At 39.0% G+C, this 17,820-nt stretch overlaps 1 protein-coding gene and 1 non-coding gene across 2 annotated transcripts; one reads left to right on the top strand and one right to left on the bottom strand.

Annotated features, from left to right (window-relative positions):
- Window positions 1-72, bottom strand: trnae-uuc (transfer RNA glutamic acid (anticodon UUC)). The gene has a single exon. It is a non-coding gene; the product is annotated as a tRNA-Glu (tRNA).
- Window positions 73-280: 208 nt separating this feature from the next.
- Window positions 281-17,519, top strand: wbp4 (WW domain binding protein 4). Its single transcript, XM_062996781.1, has 10 exons — window positions 281-362; window positions 869-941; window positions 1,044-1,106; window positions 7,938-8,061; window positions 10,034-10,186; window positions 10,325-10,392; window positions 10,491-10,566; window positions 10,694-10,887; window positions 16,272-16,465; window positions 17,138-17,519. Coding segments are annotated over exons 1-10 (1,152 nt in total). The 5' UTR covers window positions 281-360; the 3' UTR covers window positions 17,343-17,519.
- The last annotated feature ends 301 nt before the right edge of the window (window positions 17,520-17,820 follow it).

Below are 17,820 nucleotides of genomic sequence, written 5' to 3'. Positions count from 1 at the left end.
TTCCCATACCGGGAGTCGAACCCGGGCCGCCTGGGTGAAAACCAGGAATCCTAACCGCTAGACCATATGGGACATTAAAAAAACATTAACACTGTAGTACATTAACATAAATATTTTAACGAACTGTTCTGATTTCTGTTTAAATTATTAGGTGTAAGATTGAGTCGCGATGTAATGTTTTGGTGTTTCACAATACTAAAACTTGAACACTTCGTAACATGCTAGAAAATAAATACAAAACTACTCATTGTCATTATGTGTCGCATAATCTACGACGTCACACCCATGCGACGAATATGTACAATAATGTTGCCAAGTAGTAAGTTTGTAATGGATCTGCAAAATAAAGCGTGTAAATAAATGTAAGTAAATGTTTTTGTATGATACCAAACCACAGCGCAGCATTTTACGTCAATTTCTTAGCAGATTTATATAAAATCTTAACAGAAGTTTTGTGCATTTATATCAATTCGCTCCACACAGTGTAAAGTCGCAGCAGCGTGTTCTTATAAGAGGTTTATGTCTACATTTCAAGCCTTTATTCAATAAGCATAAAATTATGTTTTAAACCAAAAACTAACTCCAATATTTCCGCCTGGTGTGATGTATATGACTAAATCTTTTTATCATAAATTCTTTCTCTACTGCTGTTTTTCTGCGTGTGTGTGTGTGTGTTGGGACTATGTGTATTGGTAGTGCCGAACAAAGTAGACACTTAACATAAATATTGATTGCCTAAATTGGCCACTGTATAATTCAAATTAATAAAAAATACATTAAAATGCACAGAACTCAAAGACTGTAGGGATTACATTAACATAACGCTCATGCTTATATTTGTGCTTTGGTTTATATGTAATAAATAAAGGGCTGATTACTGGAAATCCCAACCAAAGAAATTCTGCCAGTACTGCAAGTGCTGGATAGCAGACAACAAACCTGTGAGTAGAGCATAGTTTTAATGCCACTTTAATCATCATTCAGCATAGTCTTTGTTTTTGTATCGTATTATACTTGTGTGATTTCTATTTTTATTGAAACAGAGTATAGAATTTCATGAGAGGGGAAAGAACCACAAACAAAATGTTGCTGCCAAAATCGAAGAGGTAAAGCATTTTTTTTTTAAATCTAAATTATTATTTTAAGCAGGGACCACAGTGGGAATTTGGGGGCTCTATGACATGTCAATACAATATAATTTTATTTATTTAGTAATTTAGTTTTAACCTTGTTAGACCAAGTACCATTTTAGAGTTGCAATCAAAAAACAAGTATTTAGAACTCTAAACCTTTCTGCAGAGCTAGATTTTTGTAAGGAGAGAAGATAATTTCACTGCACAAAAATGGCAATGGGTGTAATGGGTATAACTGATATTTCTAAGACACTGAACATTCCTAGAGACTTGTCCTGAAATTTACTTTTTCCTGACTGTGGAAGAAAGCCCATTATGTACTCCAATGACCTTCATACTTATCAATACAATTAATACAAAGGGGACTGAATTTGACTTGTACTTACTCTTTTATGTTCTTTCCTCTCATGTACTTTCTTCTCCCCTCTGATCCTCTTTGTTAACAATTTTGTCTTTTCCTTCATTTATTATTTCTGATTACAGGTTATATTTAGAGCTATTTTGAACTTTTGCACAGCCCTTTCTATCTGCTTTATGTTGTCACTCTAGCTCAAGAATACATACAGTTTTCACAGTTTTACAGTTTGCTATTTTATTTTCTGCTCTTCCTCCGTCATGACTTTTCAGGACTCCTCTCCAAACTCCCTTTTTATTTGAGTTTTTATTAGAAACTATTTATAGTATTAAAGCTCTACTAATCCCTACTAACAGGTTGTTCTCCCTTTGTTCTCTTAGTTTGTGCTGAGTAAAAATGTAATGAAAGCTTTTTTGTGGTTGTGGTAAATTTGAGAGTAGCCAAAAAAACCTCACCACGAGAATTTTCACTCATGACTAGATTTTCAAACAAGCCTAGTTTGTCGGGAAAATATGAATACAGTGCATTTTTAATGACCAGTGACAAAATTACAGAAAACTGTGAATGCTCAAAAAATATCTACACCTGGGCTGGCATGGGAACTTAATCACTTTGATCAGTGATCGTTTCTGTGTCTCTCTCTGTGGCCATGAGCAATAAATCCTTAAAATGATCTTTTGACAGCTTGCTTCTGAGTCTGTTCTTATGAATTTAGCAATAGTTTAGACAACTTTGTAAAGTAGTTCCCTAAGTACTTTTCTGCATTCTGTTCCTTACTCTGATTGTTGCCTAACAAGTAGTGCAGTTTCATTCATTTCTCTGCATCTTGCTGTAGTATCTTCTTTTTTCAATCACCCAGCTTTTCAGGCTGTTCCTTGTGTTTTTTAATGCTTTCTTCATTATGCACTCATTATTTAACTAATTTTTTTTTGTCTTTACCAGTTGTTGTGATTACATTTTATCCTGGGGTAGTCAGCATTTTTGTGATTGGCTGATGACCATGCACTTAGGATACTGTGGGCCAATGCACACTTCAATATTAGAATACTTAAACTAGTCTCTTTCAGTGGGCCATACACAGAGTAGCCCACCAGGAATTGTCCCAGGATCTCCCAATGGCCAATTCATTCCAGTTTTTATTGGATGATTTTTCTGGGTCCACCCCACCCCCACTCATGCCCCCAATTATGCGCCCAGTCTAAACTGATTTCAACTTACAGTGTATCACAAAAGTGAGTACACCCCTCACATTTCTGCAAATATTTCATTATATCTTTTCATGGGACAACACTATAGACATGAAACTTGGATATAACTTAGAGTAGTCAGTGTACAACTTGTATAGCAGTGTAGATTTACTGTCTTCTGAAAATAACTCAACACAGCCATTAATGTCTAAATGGCTGGCAACATAAGTGAGTACACCCCACAGTGAACATGTCCAAATTGTGCCCAAATGTGTCGTTGTCCCTCCCTGGAGTCATGTGTCAAGGTCCCAGGTGTAAATGGGGAGCAGGGCTGTTAAATTTGGTGTTTTGGGTACAATTCTCTCATACTGGCCACTGGATATTCAACATGGCACCTCATGGCAAAGAACTCTCTGAGGATGTGAGAAATAGAATTGTTGCTCTCCACAAAGATGGCCTGGGCTATAAGAAGATTGCTAACACCCTGAAACTGAGCTACAGCATGGTGGCCAAGGTCATACAGCGGTTTTCCAGGACAGGTTCCACTCGGAACAGGCTTCGCCAGGGTCGACCAAAGAAGTTGAGTCCACGTGTTCGGCGTCATATCCAGAGGTTGGCTTTAAAAAATAGACACATGAGTGCTGCCAGCATTACTGCAGAGGTTGAAGACGTGGGAGGTCAGCCTGTCAGTGCTCAGACCATACGCCGCTCACTGCATCAACTCGGTCTGCATGGTCGTCATCCCAGAAGGAAGCTGACGCACAAGAAAGCCTGCAAACAGTTTGCTGAAGACAAGCAGTCCAAGAACATGGATTACTGGAATGCCCTGTGGTCTGACGAGACCAAGATAAACTTGTTTGGCTCAGATGGTGTCCAGCATGTGTGGCGGCGCCCTGGTGAGAAGTACCAAGACAACTGTATCTTGCCTACAGTCAAGCATGGTGGTGGTAGCATCATGGTCTTGGGCTGCATGAGTGTTGCTGGCACTGGGGAGCTGCAGTTCATTGAGGGAAACATGAATTCCAACATGTACTGTGACATTCTGAAACAGAGCATGATCCCCTCCCTTCCCAAACACAACCTCCAAGATGACAACTGCCTTGCTGAGGAAGCTGAAGGTAAAGGTGATGGACTAAACCCAATTGAGCACCTGTGGCGCATCCTCAAGTGGAAGGTGGAGCAGTTCAAGGTGTCTAACATCCACCAGCTCCGTGAAGTCATCATGGAGGAGTGGAAGAGGATTCCAGTAGCAACCTGTGCAGCTCTGGTGAATTCCATGCCCAGGAGGGTTAAGGCAGTGCTGGATAATAATGGTGGTCACACAAAATATTGACACAATTTGGGCACAATTTGGACATGTTCACTGTGGGGTGTACTCACTTATGTTGCCAGCCATTTAGACATTAATGGCTGTGTGTTGAGTTATTTTCAGAAGACAGTAAATCTACACTGCTATACAAGTTGTACACTGACTACTCTAAGTTATATCCAAGTTTTAGTTCTATAGTGTTGAAAAGATATAATAAAATATTTGCAGAAATGTGAGGGGTGTACTCACTTTTGTGATACACTGTATGTTATCAAAGTTGCTTGTATGATACTTAATATTATCTTGTAAAAGTGGTGGGTCTTGAAAGTCTCACATTAAATTATCCACTAACCCTTAGGAGCAATTAAGAGATTTGTTGGGAAGTAAAAGGTAAGCCATATAGAGATTGTATTGAGGTGAGGTTCAAGTCAAGTCAAATTTATTTATATAGCACTTTTTACAATAGACATTGTCTCAAAGCAACTTTACAAAATCCAGGACCAACAGATACAAAAACCCCTGTTGAGCAAGCCGAGGGCGACAGTGGCAAGGAAAAACTCCCTTAAAATTAAAGGAAGAAACCTTGAGAGGAACCAGACTCAGCAGGGCCCATCCTTCTTGGGTAGCCTGGAGGATACTTTAAATAAATAGGATTTACACAAATCATACAAACACAGAATTAAAATGAACTAAAAGTTACAACTAGCAATAAATCAATAAATAATAATAGAGTTATTATTCAGTCCAGTCTGCAATAAAGTCTGTAGTGAGTTCTTAACATTCTTGGTGCCAACACGTCAGGTACCCATCACATCCGGCAGGAGCAGCATTGTTGGCACGGCAGTTTCGACTTCATTCCTTAACCTCGGGCGGGTAAACAGGTTTCCATCAGAACGCCCTCAGGGTAAAACAACAGAAAATGTAGTTAAAAATGTACAATGCGAGTTGAGTAAAATATCAGTTTTACAGAGAGTTTTAGACTCCGGCAGCCTTCAAAACCGGGTGCTCAGGATGCTGAAGCTGTAGACCCAGTACAACAAGCAAGTGTGTGGATTTGCTCTTCTAAATTGAGTAAGGGGAGTGAACTAGTGCTCTTTCCATGCTGTGGTGCTGCCCTGTTCCCAGTGTTACAGGGATAGGTCCCAGACCCAATGCAATTCCGTCTGGATGGAATGGTTACTGAAACAAAATAATTTTAATAGATGTCCCTAGCATCCTTTTGGACAGCTATATACTTACAGCCCTATGTTGTTTGCTTGCTTTACAATTACCTTGTGTTTCCATTAAAGACTCCAGAAGTACTATGACAGTGATCAGGAAACAGGTGTTACTGACCATAAATGGACAGTTTTCAGTCCATAGTGTTTTTTGAGCCCATTTATTGGCGATCACCTTACCCTCTACATAAGATAAGAGGACAGTATAAGATTGTATAAATCCTCTTGGGGAAATTAACTATTACAGCAGTACAAAGAAGAACTTACAAGAAGAAAATTAAGAAACAAAACCTTAAACTTTTTACACTTAAAAAGTGTAAACTTTTTAAAAACAAAGTAATGTACTTATGGGTTATGTTATATACAGTTAAGCCGGAAAGTCTGCACACCCTTTTCACCTTCTCTACATTTTATTACATTACAGACTCATTCTATAATAGACTGAGTTCTTTTTTTTTTTTTGCCTCAAACATGCCTACACACAATTGCCAATAATTATGAAGTGAAAACAAAGTTTAGAAAATATGCAATTTTATTTTACTGACAAAAATCATTTATTTAAGGGTTACATATCTGTACACACCATTAGCCTAATACTTGTTTGATGCACCTTTGGCAGCAATTACAGCTTCAAGACGTCTTGGGACAGAAGCTACGAGCTTGGCACACTTGTTTCTGGACATTTTTGCCCATTCCTCTTGGCATATCCTTGCAAGCTCCGTCAGGTTGGATGGGGAGCGTCGGTACACAGCCGTTTTTAGCTCCTTCCACAGATGTTTGATTGGATTCAGGTCTGGGCTCTGGCTGGGCCACTCAAGGACATTTACAGACTTTCTCCGAAGCCACTCCTTTGTTTCGCTTGGCTGTGTGCTTTGGGTCGCTGTCATGTTGGAAGGTAAACCTTCGCCATAGTCTGAGGTCCAGAGCGCTCTGGAGCACGTTTTCTTCAAGGATCTGGGTGTACTAGCTGCATTCATCTTTCCCTCTATCAGGACTAGTTGCCCCGGTCCCACTGCTGAAAAACATCCCCACATCATGATGCTGCCACCAACATGCTTCACTGTAGGGATGGCATTAGCCAGGTGATGAGCGGTGCCTGGTTTCCTCCAGACGTGATGCTTGGTAACTAGGCCAAAAAGTTTGACAATTTTGGTTTTATCAGACCAGAGAATCTTGTTTCTCACGGTTTGAGAATCCTCTTTTGGCAAACTCCAAGCGGTCTGTCATGTGTCGTCTGTGCCATCATGTGATTTGTGGAGTACTGATCTTCTGATATTTCTTCCATCTCCACAAGGATATGCTGAAGCTATGTCAGAGTGACCGTCAGGTTCCTGCTCACCTCCCTGGCCAAGGCCCGTCTTACCTGATCACTCAGTTTGGCCGGGCGGCCAGGTCTAGGAAGATATTTGGTGGTTCCAAACTTCTTCCCTTTACGAATGATGGTGGCCACTGTGCTCTTTGGGACCTGTAAAGCTGCAGCAATTTCTCTGTACCCTTCTCCAGGTCTATGCCTTGACACAATCCTGTCTCTGAAGTCTGCAGATAATTCCTTTGACCCCATTGGTTGGAGTTTGCTCTGATATGCACTGTCAACTGTGGGACTATATATAGATAAGATAATTAATCCCGAAGGAAATTGCAGTGTCACAGTACTATACATATTTTAGGTATACGTATTTACTATTTATAAATAATTAAATACAAATTTACTATACATAGGCAGGTGTTGGCAATGTCCAAAAAATTGAATTTACCACAGGTGGACTCCAATTAAATTGCAGAAACATCTCAAGCAGTATCAGTGAAAACAAAATGCACCTCAGCTCACTTTTGGGTGTTATATCAAAGGGTGTGCACACTTGTGTACATATGATATTTTACCTTTTGATTTTTAATAAATTAGCACAAATGTCTAAAAACCTGCTTTCACTTTGTCATTGTGAGCTATTTTGTGTAGAATTTTGTGACAAATAATGAACTCAATCTATTATAGAATGAGTCTAATGTAATAAAACGTGGAGAAGGTGAAATTGGTGTGCAGACTTACCGGCTTGACTGTATTATATATGAATACAAAATGCATGTATATAATATATTGAATATATTACATATCATGCATAGATATGTTATTGCACCTTGTATTGCACTTATTGTGCAAAATAAAATTGTTATGGACAGTTATTATTTTACTTCTTTTATTTTTAGAAAGGAAACATATATGAACCAGTGTCAAGCTAGCAAAATTTAAACAAATTAGGCCTAATACCATTCTTTTCTGTTATCATTGGCGGAGTTTGCTTTGCCCTCTATACATGTCTGTACCTTCATTTGTTTTCTCACACCCCTGAAAACATGCCAAAAAGTAGTAAATTGCACATTGGTATGTGAACAATTGACTTGGCCAGGATGTATTACTGTTTTGCTTCCAATAATATTGGTATAGGCTTCAGACCTACCATGATCATGAATAAATAATTAAATAGTATGAATGTAAAAGATAAAGAATTGACTTAAATAAACTGTATTTTGGTGTTTTGAATATCTGATGACCAGCAGGGGCTGTTATAGATCAGTTAAATAAAGTCAGCCCCTTGCCCAAAACATAATTTGGCAGCAACATAAGCGCTGGTGCATTTGTGTAGATAAGAGGCATCTCGTTGGTCAAGACTCTACTATTTGATGATAGTGCAAATGTCCAAACATTTTTAGGTTCCTCCCTCTCATGTTTCATTACAGATTAAAAAGAACAGTATTGCCAAGGCCAAAAAAGAAGAAAAAATGTCCAAGGAGTTTGCAGCTATGGAAGAGGCTGCCATAAAAGCATATGAAGAAGACATGAAAAGACTGCAAACAGAATCAGGTAAGTTGTCATTACAGTATTTACCCTGAAATATTTATTTCATCAACACTTTTTGTTTACCCTTTTACTTGCTTTTTTGTGTGGACAGACCATCAGCTGTTGATCATTTTTATTTTATCAACATTATTGTTTACCTTTTAACTTGCTTTAGTGTATTTTATAGGAACTAACCTTTAATATACACATTTCAATTATCCATGTATTGTTAACTGCAGAAGGCAGTGGTGATTTGATCATCATGTTACTTACAGTGCCTTGCAAAAGTATTCAGCCCCCTTGAACTTTTCAACCTTTTGCCACATTTCAGGCTTCAAACATAACGATATGAAATTGTAATTTTTTGTGAAGAATCAACAACAAGTGGGACACAATCGTGAAGTGGAACGAAATTTATTGGATATTTTAAACTTTTTTTAGAAATAAAAAACTGAAAAGTGGGGCGTGCAATATTATTCAGCCCCCTTGCGTTAATACTTTGTAGCGCCACCTTTTGCTGCGATTACAGCTGCAAGTCGCTTGGGGTATGTCTCTATCAGTTTTGCACATCGAGAGACAGAAATTTTTGCCCATTCTTCCTTGCAAAACAGCTCGAGCTCAGTGAGGTTGGATGGAGAGCGTTTGTGAACAGCAGTTTTCAGCTCTTTCCACAGATTCTCGATGGGATTCAGGTCTGGACTTTGACTTGGCCATTCTAACACCTGGATACGTTTATTTGTGAACCATTCCATTGTAGATTTTGCTTTATGTTTTGGATCATTGTCTTGTTGGAAGATACATCTCCGTCCCAGTCTCAGGTCTTTTGCAGACTGCAACAGGTTTTCTTCCAGAATGGTCCTGTATTTGGCTCCATCCATCTTCCCATCAATTTTAACCATCTTCCCTGTCCCTGCTGAAGAAAAGCAGGCCCAAACCATGATGCTGCCACCACCATGTTTGACAGTGGGGATGGTGTGTTCAGGGTGATGAGCTGTGTTGCTTTTACGCCAAACATAACGTTTTGCATTGTGGCCAAAAAGTTTGATTTTGGTTTCATCTGACCAGAGCACCTTCTTCCACATGTTTGGTGTGTCTCCCAGGTGACTTTTTATAGATATCTTTGAGAAATGGCTTTCTTCTTGCCACTCTTCCATAAAGGCCAGATTTGTGCAGTGTACGACTGATTGTGTCCTATGGACAGAGTCTCCCACCTCAGCTGTAGATCTCTGCAGTTCATTCAGAGTGATCATGGGCCTCTTGGCTGCATCTCTGATCAGTCTTCTCCTTGTTTGAGCTGAAAGTTTAGAGGGACAGCCGGGTCTTGGTAGATTTGCAGTGGTCTGATACTCCTTCCATTTCAATATGATTGCTTGCACAGTGCTCCTTGAGATGTTTAAAGCTTGGGAAATCTTTTTGTATCCAAATCCGGCTTTAAACTTCTCCACAACAGTATCTCGGACCTGCCTGGTGTGTTCCTTGGTCTTCATGATGCTCTCTGCGCTTTAAACAGAACTCTGAGACTGTCACAGAGCAGGTGCATTTATACAGAGACTTGATTACACACAGGTGGATTCTATTTATCACCATCAGTCATTTAGGTCAACATTGGATCATTCAGAGATCCTCACTGAACTTCTGGAGTGAGTTTGCTGCACTGAAAGTAAAGGGGCTGAATAATATTGCACGCCCCACTTTTTAGTTTTTTATTTCTAAAAAAAGTTTAAAATATCCAATAAATTTCCTTCTACTTCACGATTGTGTCCCACTTGTTGTTGATTCTTCACAAAAAATTACAATTTCATATCGTTATGTTTGAAGCCTGAAATGTGGCAAAAGGTTGAAAAGTTCAAGGGGGCTGAATACTTTTGCAAGGCACTGTATATTGTCTTACAGAACCGATTTTTAAGATCATTTTCAAAAGAAAAATAAATTATGACAAAAACATAGTAATGCTTCTAGCTGTTGTAAAATATATTGTGTGTTTTGGCTTGTGTAGGTGCCTCAGAGTCTTCTGTTATTCCCCAAACAAAAACTCAAAAAGTTAAGGTTAAGGCTACCATTCAACATGTCAGCAAGACTGTATCAAATGCCTGGATAAGGGGGGCTACTGAAAATGGACATACTTACTACTACAACACAATAACTGGAGGTCAGCTCTAAAATTATTGTTTAATTGTTCAGTGTTGTATTAATAATAGTTTTTTTGTTGCATGTTGTCAGTTAGTTTTGGCATAATGGTATTAGCTCTGCAGTATGTCTTGATTTAAGAGTGTGTAATTGATTTTAGAATCTCAGTGGAAGACACCAGATGGATTTCAAGGTGAAAATGTGTCCTCAACTACAGACCAAACTGGGGTATTTTTGTATTGTCATTTAAACTTGTTTAATTTAGTTAGACTTTTATTTTGCAAATAAATCCAAGTTTGTTTATGTATTGGTTATGTTTGTAACAGGCTTCATCAAGCAGTGCATGGATGAATGCTGTTAGTCCAGAAGGATATGTTTACTACTATAACTCAAATACTGGAGGTAAACTCAGTAGCTACTCAAATAAAACATCATAGAAACAAAACATGTGTTCACTACAGTGAAGATCACTTTCTTGAACTGTAAACCAGGTGCAGAAGACTAAATAATAGTAATTTTCTTTAAACAGAGTCTACTTGGGAAAAGCCAGAAGACTTTTCTCCTAAAGAAGAAAGCCAGTCTGAAGAGAATGTGGAACAAGAAGTTCATTCTACACCTAAGTCAGAGGCCACCTCTGAGGGAGAGGACACAAATAATGACCCTACAGAGGCTGCTGACACACAGGAGCCCAAACAGGTCCAACCTCCCAAAATCAGCTTTAGGGTATGAGACCATAAATATGTGCATATATGTTATCGTAATGCATTTAGAACAGCAGTATTCACACTTACACACAGGGATCCTGCTGAGCAGAATGGATTTTATGTATTACTTCCTTTTTTAAAATTATACTGTTGCATTTACTAAAATGCTACATTCATAACACAAATACTGCTTTTGAGTTTTCTTCGTTCAGAGTTTTGTTTGTTAGCAAGCTTACAGTCTATATTTAATTTAGTTGGTATCTTCTACTTAAATGGCTTGCATGTGCAAATGAGCAGTGCCTTACCTAAGGTCTTCTGCTTTTAAACACAATTATGTGTAATGTTTTGGTCAAACGACACTTCATGTATGAAAAGGCTTTTCTAAGCAGATATTCTTTATTGATTTTAAAATTATGTATTCATCTTAAAAGTCAATATAAAAAGCTCAAAATCTCAGGAGTCACTGCACGAAATAAACTACAGTATATGGCCAAAAGTATTTAACACCTGATTATGAGCTTTCTGGACATGCAGGCAGGCCAGTAAAGCATACACACTCTATTGTAACTCATGCAGAACGAGAACAGTATTGTCCTGCTGAAATACACATGAAGTGCCTAGGAAAAGATGTCGTCTTGACAGCAGTATATGTCTTAACAAAATACCAATATAAGCCTCTGCATTAGTAGCACCTTTACCTACAGTGCCTTGCAAAAGTATTCAGCCCCCTTGAACTTTTCAACCTTTTGCCACATTTCAGGCTTCAAACATAACGATATGAAATTGTAATTTTTTGTGAAGAATCAACAACAAGTGGGACACAATCGTGAAGTGGAACGAAATTTATTGGATATTTTAAACTTTTTTTAGAAATAAAAAACTGAAAAGTGGGGCGTGCAATATTATTCAGCCCCCTTGCGTTAATACTTTGTAGCGCCACCTTTTGCTGCGATTACAGCTGCAAGTCGCTTGGGGTATGTCTCTATCAGTTTTGCACATCGAAAGACAGAAATTTTTGCCCATTCTTTCTTGCAAAACAGCTCGAGCTCAGTGAGGTTGGATGGAGAGCGTTTGTGAACAGCAGTTTTCAGCTCTTTCCACAGATTCTCGATGGGATTCAGGTCTGGACTTTGACTTGGCCATTCTAACACCTGGATACGTTTATTTGTGAACCATTCCATTGTAGATTTTGCTTTATGTTTTGGATCATTGTCTTGTTGGAAGATAAATCTCCGTCCCAGTCTCAGGTCTTTTGCAGACTGCAACAGGTTTTCTTCCAGAATGGTCCTGTATTTGGCTCCATCCATCTTCCCATCAATTTTAACCATCTTCCCTGTCCCTGCTGAAGAAAAGCAGGCCCAAACCATGATGCTGCCACCACCATGTTTGACAGTGGGGATGGTGTGTTCAGGGTGATGAGCTGTGTTGCTTTTACGCCAAACATAACGTTTTGCATTGTGGCCAAAAAGTTCGATTTTGGTTTCATCTGACCAGAGCACCTTCTTCCACATGTTTGGTGTGTCTCCCAGGTGACTTTTTATAGATATCTTTGAGAAATGGCTTTCTTCTTGCCACTCTTCCATAAAGGCCAGATTTGTGCAGTGTACGACTGATTGTGTCCTATGGACAGAGTCTCCCACCTCAGCTGTAGATCTCTGCAGTTCATTCAGAGTGATCATGGGCCTCTTGGCTGCATCTCTGATCAGTCTTCTCCTTGTTTGAGCTGAAAGTTTAGAGGGACGGCCGGGTCTTGGTAGATTTGCAGTGGTCTGATACTCCTTCCATTTCAATATGATCGCTTGCACAGTGCTCCTTGAGATGTTTAAAGCTTGGGAAATCTTTTTGTATCCAAATCCGGCTTTAAACTTCTCCACAACAGTATCTCGGACCTGCCTGGTGTGTTCCTTGGTCTTCATGATGCTCTCTGCGCTTTAAACAGAACTCTGAGACTGTCACAGAGCAGGTGCATTTATACGGAGACTTGATTACACACAGGTGGATTCTATTTATCACCATCAGTCATTTAGGTCAACATTGGATCATTCAGAGATCCTCACTGAACTTCTGGAGTGAGTTTGCTGCACTGAAAGTAAAGGGGCTGAATAATATTGCACGCCCCACTTTTTAGTTTTTTATTTCTAAAAAAAGTTTAAAATATCCAATAAATTTCCTTCTACTTCACGATTGTGTCCCACTTGTTGTTGATTCTTCACAAAAAATTACAATTTCATATCGTTATGTTTGAAGCCTGAAATGTGGCAAAAGGTTGAAAAGTTCAAGGGGGCTGAATACTTTTGCAAGGCACTGTATATGCAGATCACCCATGTTGTGGGCACTGATGCATCTCTGTGCCATCACATATGCTGTTTTTTTCTTGTTCATCTTTATTGGGTTAAGGCTATTCAAACATTTCTTCTCATTTTAATTAATAACGTGTAATTCCCTCATTAAGAGGAAACCATTTAGGTGTTGACTCAGCAAAGTACCCCCACACCATATAGTGACTGTTTGAGAGCTTGAACTGATCATGATTCATGTGCTTTCCATTTGGTGGTACAGCTGAAGCTGATGTGCTGTCTTTAAAAACTGCATAGTTGTTCCACGTGGACCCATACACTCTTGAAGATGAAATTTTAACCCTACAATCTGGCATTCATATGAAGTCAATGTTCTCTGTGGACCAATTTTGGAATCTAGTGGAAACAACTGAAACGCAAAGCATTGCAGGAAAAGGCGTCTTTAGAACAATTTTGTAAATACTGGACGGGCTGGTTTAAACAGTTTAACAGTATGTGGGCCGTAGTTTGCCCACCACAGGACCAAAAGTCAGTGAAAACATGCACTGTGCTCAGTCCACATTTCATCTTGTTTTTAGAGAAAATAGACATCGAGTTAGATGAAAAGAATCATTCAGGTGCAAATGCGTCATGATATGTATATCAGTATGTCAGAGTGACTTGCATATGTGTAAAGGTACCATTGTAGCAAAAGCAAATACTGGGATTTTAGGAGACACAAGCTGCCATCTTGTCTATTATCTTGAAGTCCATGGTCATTTTAGCAAGGCAGTGCCAGGCTTCATTGGGTCTGTTCGAAAACTAAGTGAGCTGCCTTGCTGTCTACTGCCTAGGTAGCTGCCTACGTAGAGAGGATTCCAATAGGTCATCAACTTATAAGACAGGTTCTTTAGACACACTACTTAGACAGCAATTACTGTGATTATGTCACTGCAGTTTTTAGCTACTGAGCTAACACAGTTAGTCTCAGGACATTCAAACCAACGGGCTGAGGTGGCACAACCCTTTAGCATGCCAGCTAACATCTCCCTACGTTTACCGAAAATGGTTAAACTGTCACTGACAAGCCTGAATTTGCAAATAAATGACACTTTATACACCTTTATACAAATTCAAAATCATTGGGAATTAATTTAAAAAGAACTTAGTTTGTTGCTCTGCATTCATACGCCATATTTCATCTTCAAAATAAGGCACCTCATAAGGCATTTTTAAGCTTCTAAGAATTCGAACAGTTTTCTTCTCAGAAGAGTGCGTATAATGATGTAAAATGCTGTCTATGTAGAGAGCTCACTAGGTTTTTAAACAGACCCATTCTGCATAGATTTCAACAGTGTGGCTTCATTGTCATAACAGTATGTGTTTGACTGGCCTGCCTGCAGTCCAGATTTGTACTTTATTAAAAAGTGTGGTGCATCATGCAAGGAATCAGACAATGGCAACCAAAGACTGCATGCTGAGCAGCTGAAAGGATGGTTCTTCAGTGTGACTCCAACTATTAAATATGGATAAAAAGCTGGCTCTGTGGTAGGCACAGAGCTCGAAACTTTTATGCAGGTGACTGAGAAAAGGACACTCAAAAAACTTTTATCAATCATGAGTAACACTCACCACCCTCTGAACAGCACAATCACCAGACAGGAGTGTGTTTAGTGATTTAGTGTTTAGTTAGTTTGTCCTGCTTAACAGACAGGCTGAGAGAGTCTTTTTTACCCCAGGCAGTCACACTGTTTAACACCACACAACGGCGGGGACATTAAACTAAATCTACAAACGAAAAATTAGGTACCACTGTAAACTCAAACTAAGACACACATTTGCACCGCCATATCCAAGCCTACGTTTTTCTCTTTGATATTTTCATTCTTATATTTATACCTGTATGTATATCAGTTATAATCTACATTATTATTATTTACATACTCCAACTAGGCATAACATAATGACCACTGACAAGTGTAACTGACAAAAATAACACTGATTATCTCTTCATCATGGCACCTGTTAGTGGGTGGGATATATTAGGCAACATTTTATCCTCAAAGTTGATGTGTTAGAAGCAGGAAAAATGGGCAAGCGTATGGATTTGAGCGAGTTTGACAAGGGCCAAATCGGGATGGCTAGACGACTGGGTCAAAGCATCTCCAAAACTGCAGCTTTTGTGGGGTGTTCCTGGTCTGCAGTGGTCAGTATCTATCAAAAATGGTCCAAGGAAGGTACAGTGGTAAACCGGCGACAGGGTCATGGGTGGCCAAGGCTCTTTGATGCACGTGGGGAGCGAAAGCTGGCCCGTGTGGTATGATCCAACAGATGAGCTACTGTAGCTCAGATTGCTGAAGAAGTTAATGCTGGTTCTGATAGAAAGGTGTGCGAATACACTGCATCGCAGTTTGTTGTGTATGGGGCTTCATAGCCGCAGACCAGTCGGGGTGCCCATGCTGACCCCTGTCCACCACCGAAAGTGCCACACCTTACTTTTCTTTGTATTAGTTATTCTTCTTTTGCTTGTTCAACTACTGGAGGCCAATAATTTCCCTCGGGATAAAAAAAAGTATCCGTCCGTGCATCCATCAATCCATCCATTCATGAGGAAGATTGATTGTCTCAATGACTTAACTCTAATTCTGGCCCAAAAAGGTTACCACAACATCTTGTATTGCCATGCAATAGCCTTTAGTTATTTCTACAACCACAAGTTGACCTGAAACATACTTCCAGGCTATGTCAGAACAACATTAGAAGAGCAAGATGGTTGACTTCAAAGCATGAATTAGCCAACACAGTTTACAGACCTAAGCCCTATCAGGCTGGTTTGGTATGAACTGGACAAAAGGGTAAATGTTCTGCAACAGTTTTAGGTTTTTTTTTAATTTATGAACAATGTTTGATTTTTGTTTTTCATACACTAAAAACAGTTTTTTGTTTAAAAATCAGATTTTTTGGATAAATTTTTGAATATTAGGATGTATTCTGTGTAAAATATTTTGTTTAATGGTGTAAGAACATTCTGATGGTAAATATGCAATGTGAGATGCAGAAAAGTGAGTATTACTTTTTCTCACCTCTAAATAAGTGGAATGTAAAATTAAAAATCTGTTCTTTTCAGAAGAGAAAGGGGGAGGCAACAGCAGTAATGGAAAAGGAGGATGAGACAAAGGAAGAGAAGTCAGCTAAAGAAAAAAATAATAAATTAAATACAGAATCATCAGTACCTGCAGAAGAGATAGAAACCCCTGCAAAGAAACCCAGAATTGTGAACCCATATGGAGAGTGGGAACAGATTAAGGAGGAGGATCCATAGTAAGTAATTTTGCCATGTGTGCACTTAAAAGTAGAAATGGATTGATATTATTACTATCTATTTTGTGGCTGGTAGGTAGTTAACATTGCTCTTTGGGTGGGAAAGATGACTTGTCTTCCCAGTCGATTTGGTTATGCTCATTAGTCATGGGCATGTGCCATTACAGTTGGGTGCACATTTCCCAGAGAATGCATGTGATGGCACTTATTCTTCCATATTGATGGTTGACAGCAAAGACTAAGAAAGTGGGTGGAAAATTGGCTGTGTTAAAATTAAGAAAAACAATTGGGGAAATTACCAAAAACTGTGACTCGATGTGTAGCACTGTTGTCTCACAGCAAAAAGGTCCTGGGTTCGCTTTCGTGGTGGAGCGGTCCGGGTCCATTCTGTGTGGAGTTTGCATGTTTTCCCTGTGTCTGTGTGGGTTTCCTCCGGAAGCTCCGGTTTCCTCCCACAGTCAGGCTTTAGCTGATGAATCTTGTTTAACCAGTAACTACCTGTCCTGTCATGAACCAAAGAGTGTAAAACATGACATTAAAATCCTAATAAAACAAAAGTTAATACTGCAACTGTACTGTATAAAATGGAGTGTTATATACAAGCTACAAAAAACTTTTAATTTGTCTTAACATATATTATTTTCAAAATATTTTTGTTGTCTTTATCTGCAGTGAGGACGTGGATTTGCAGCTGCCACAGTCCCAAAGTGAGAGTTGTGCAGCTTCTTCCTCCAATCTGCCCCTAGAGCCCAAAACTACGTTCAAGGAACGAACCATCACCTCTCTAGAAGAAAGCAGTGTGGGAGCCATGTTTAAAAAGAGAAAGGCAGAGAATGGAAAATCCAGGAGTCTTCGGCAAAGAGGAAAAAATGAATAACATTTAATGTTCTAGTATTTGTTTCTGCAATTATTTGAATAAACAAATGACCAGATTGCTTCCATTTTAATCAGGTAAAATATAAATTCTCAAGTTAAATAGTTGAATTACAACCCCAAATCAGGAATAGCTTGGGACAGTATAGAAAATGCAAATAAAAAAATGTAGTGTTTCTTACATTTACTTGACTTTTATTGAATTGTAGACAGTATGAACCCAAGATATTTCATAGTTTGTCTAGTCAATTTTCTGCAAAAATGTCTCCATAAGGTGTACAACAGTACGGTGTTGTTATTGTTGCATTTTTCAATTTCAAATTCATCACACATTGTTTATTATGATCAATGGGCAGGCCAGTCCAGTATCTGTACCCTCTCCTCTTCCGCCGCCATGTCTTGTAATATGTGCAGCATGTGGTTTTGCCTTGTCTTGTTGAAAAGTGCATGGTAGTCCATGGGAAAGATGTCTTTTTAAAGAC

Source organism: Trichomycterus rosablanca, chromosome 6 (assembly GCF_030014385.1).
Source record: "Trichomycterus rosablanca isolate fTriRos1 chromosome 6, fTriRos1.hap1, whole genome shotgun sequence".
NCBI lineage: Eukaryota > Metazoa > Chordata > Actinopteri > Siluriformes > Trichomycteridae > Trichomycterus > Trichomycterus rosablanca.
Note: the sequence above shows the minus strand (reverse complement) of the source record. Positions and strands in the feature narration are given on the sequence as shown.